General features: G+C 49.4%; 1 protein-coding gene across 1 annotated transcript; it reads left to right on the top strand.

Moving 5' to 3' along the window:
* The first annotated feature begins 494 nt into the window (after positions 1-494).
* On the top strand, positions 495-2,331 carry LOC135646069 (protein FAF-like, chloroplastic). Its single transcript, XM_065165197.1, has 2 exons — positions 495-627; positions 779-2,331. Exon 2 carries the CDS (start codon positions 829-831, stop codon positions 2,095-2,097), a length of 1,269 nt encoding a protein of 422 aa, XP_065021269.1. The 5' UTR covers positions 495-627; positions 779-828; the 3' UTR covers positions 2,098-2,331.
* Positions 2,332-2,742: the final 411 nt, after the last annotated feature.

Genomic DNA, 2,742 nt, shown 5'->3' with positions numbered 1-2,742 from the left:
GGAATTCGTGAGAATGAAGAATATAGCTACATCGAGAACAGCTAAGATGTGTGGGGGTTAATAATATTCCTTAGGATAGGTTCGATCGAACACTGACCCCACTGTTTGTAAATGGTTGCACTAATATACATACCTAGGATTGCGTTAAATGCTTTATTTTTCCTTTTTTCGGTTTTTTATGTTGCTAACATTAGTAGTAGTAAAAGCAGTTTTCTTATAGCTTTAGCTCAGTGAGTGGCATCGGGCGAGGAAAAGTCATTCTGACTTGTGGACAATATAGCATAAACTATTTACCGGGGTGAATGGAAAGGGCGAGAGGCAGCGGCATATTTTATAGGAGCGGGAGGGGGTAGGGTATATTAACAAAAGAAAGCCGAGTGATGCAGAGGGGTGGGGAAATCGACAATTTAAAGCTGGAAAGCAGAAGGAAGCTGTGATTCTCAAGGGAGTGGCGGTGACGCCTCATCACCTACAAATACCACCCCTCCCCCCGCCTCACCTCTTATCAGCCTTGCTGACTGCCTCTTTCTTGAAGCACAAGCCACACCATCCCTGCCCTTGTGATCTCTGCCTCCCAAACCAAGAACACAAGCCCTCTTTGGATACTGCATGCTATCTTTGTTTGAGGTAATCACATTATTGCTTGGAGCAACCCATTTGCCCCTGCTTTCTGACCGCTAATAGTACTACTGGACTCCCTTACCTCTTCTCCTACTCTTATTTTTTTGTGGCTCTCCTAGTCTCTGAGCTCTTTTTGCTGTTGCATTTTGGTTCTCAGCTTAACACATAATAAACAGAGCCTCTCCGCTTCCAAACTCTGCGGTAAGGATGTCGGTTGCTGTGGCGCAAAGCTCATCCGCAACTGCGTTCTACACGGACAACTGCCGCTGGCCGGCGCCTGTGGAGCGACGCAAGAGCGATGCTGACCCTCCTCCGCCGGTCGAAGAGAGCAGCGACGATGAGCGGCCCGGGCAATTCGACATATGGAGCGCGATCCAATCGCAGAAGGTGGCGGATGCCGCTCCTGACCAGCCGGCGGCTCCTTATGTTCATCCTCTGGTGAGGCGATCGCCGAGCTTGTTGAGCCAGAGGAGCCTGGAGATCTGCACGGAAAGCCTCGGCTCCGAGACCGGCTCCGATGACTTCTCCTCGTCCTTGGAAGACCTCGACTACTATTATCCACCCAAGTTTGAGGACGAAGAGAAAGAGGAAGAAAAGAGGAGCCAAGGAGTAGCGGGAAGAGGAGCCAAGGAGCTGTCTTCCGTGAACTTCCGTTGCTGCAGGAGGTCACCGCCGAGGTCGTTCCCCCCGCCGCTCCCGTCGATCTCACGACGGAACGTGTCTTGCCTCCATATGAGGCCTCACCGCCTCGACGGGCGCCTCGTCGTGGAAGCCGTCCCCGTCCCCGCCCCTTCAAAGTGCTACCTTCACGCCCGGCGCGTGGACGGCCGACTCGTCCTCTCCTTCACCGATTCCACTCAGGCTCCCAATAAAGTCACACAACCACAACAGCATGAAGATGTCGAACAAGATGCAGATATCAAAGAAAATGAGGCAACGGAAGAAAAGGACGAAGAGTTTGAAGAAAAGAACTGCTGCGAAGAAGAGGAAGAAGAAGAGGAAGTGGAAGTCGTGGACAGGGGAACTATCGTCGAGGTGAAGGTGAGCACGCAACCCCAGCAACGGACCGGCGCCATGAAAGTGCACCGTTCCTCGCTCGTCATTAACAAGTTCGTCAGCGGCACGCCCCTAAGTGGCATGACCAAATGCGAGCAACCGACTGAGAACGATGAGAACGTGAGCACCGTTCCATCATCTTCTGCACCCAGGCGTGCATCGCCAACTACCACAACCACTGCGGCGGTGGCGGTGGCGGCGGCGTCCACGCTGAGTGTCACCACCGAAGGCGACATTGACTACGGCCATGGCGGGCTGTGGGTGCCGCTTGGTGGCCACCACCCGCCTGCCGACAACAAGCTGTTGTTTACTTCCAAGCGGCGGAACCGCGGCGAGCTCCTGCACGACATGAAGAGATGCAGCCAACTCCGGAGGCCGTTGTTCATATGGGAGCCCTGTTGTATTGCCACATCCTCTTGAGAGTGCCGACGCAGCTGGCCACGGCGTCGCATGCGTGGACCCATCCTATCCCTTCTATTGATGATTACTATTCTTACTATTACTATTAAGCTAGTAAGCATGATTATTGCATGCCCTGTAGCCTAACTGTTTGGTTCCCTTTGTACTGTGGTTTAGTGAACCACACCGATGTCTTTTCCTTTGGCCAACCAGTGATTGAATTTAATAAAGAAAAAATATGAGATTTTTATGTTCTTTCTTGTTTCATACGGAATCAGCATGGAATGTTTTGGCCATATAAAGTTTCAGAGGGGATTAATTTGATGCAAAATGTCGATTCTGGTTTCTTTTTTCTATTTTTCACAGAGATAATAAAATTTATACTGCTTTACATTGTTTGGATTGATGGCGCACCTTAAATTTGCCATGCACATTTATCTAATGATTTGGATCCCCCTTACTATTTATTAGTGCCGCAGATGCTTCGGGATAAGCACGCAAACCTGATGACGAACCCTTGATATATATGTCCATGGAAATTTCTCTTAGATGATCTTGAAAGAGACTGTTTTAGCTTATCTTAGATTAGGTTATCAGTATATGCATCATGAGATTTGGATTTCATTTACTGTTAGGTTTTTTTCCTAAATATTGAATTTAATTACA

The sequence above is a fragment of the Musa acuminata genome, chromosome BXJ3-8 (assembly GCF_036884655.1).
Source record: "Musa acuminata AAA Group cultivar baxijiao chromosome BXJ3-8, Cavendish_Baxijiao_AAA, whole genome shotgun sequence".
NCBI classification, from domain to species: Eukaryota; Viridiplantae; Streptophyta; class Magnoliopsida; order Zingiberales; family Musaceae; genus Musa; species Musa acuminata.
This window is presented reverse-complemented; position numbering and strand designations above follow the sequence as displayed.

Coding starts and splice junctions, on each gene's coding strand:
- LOC135646069 (XM_065165197.1), top strand. CDS start 829: ATGTCGGTTGCTGTGGCGCAAAGCTCATCCGCAACTGCGTTCTACACG.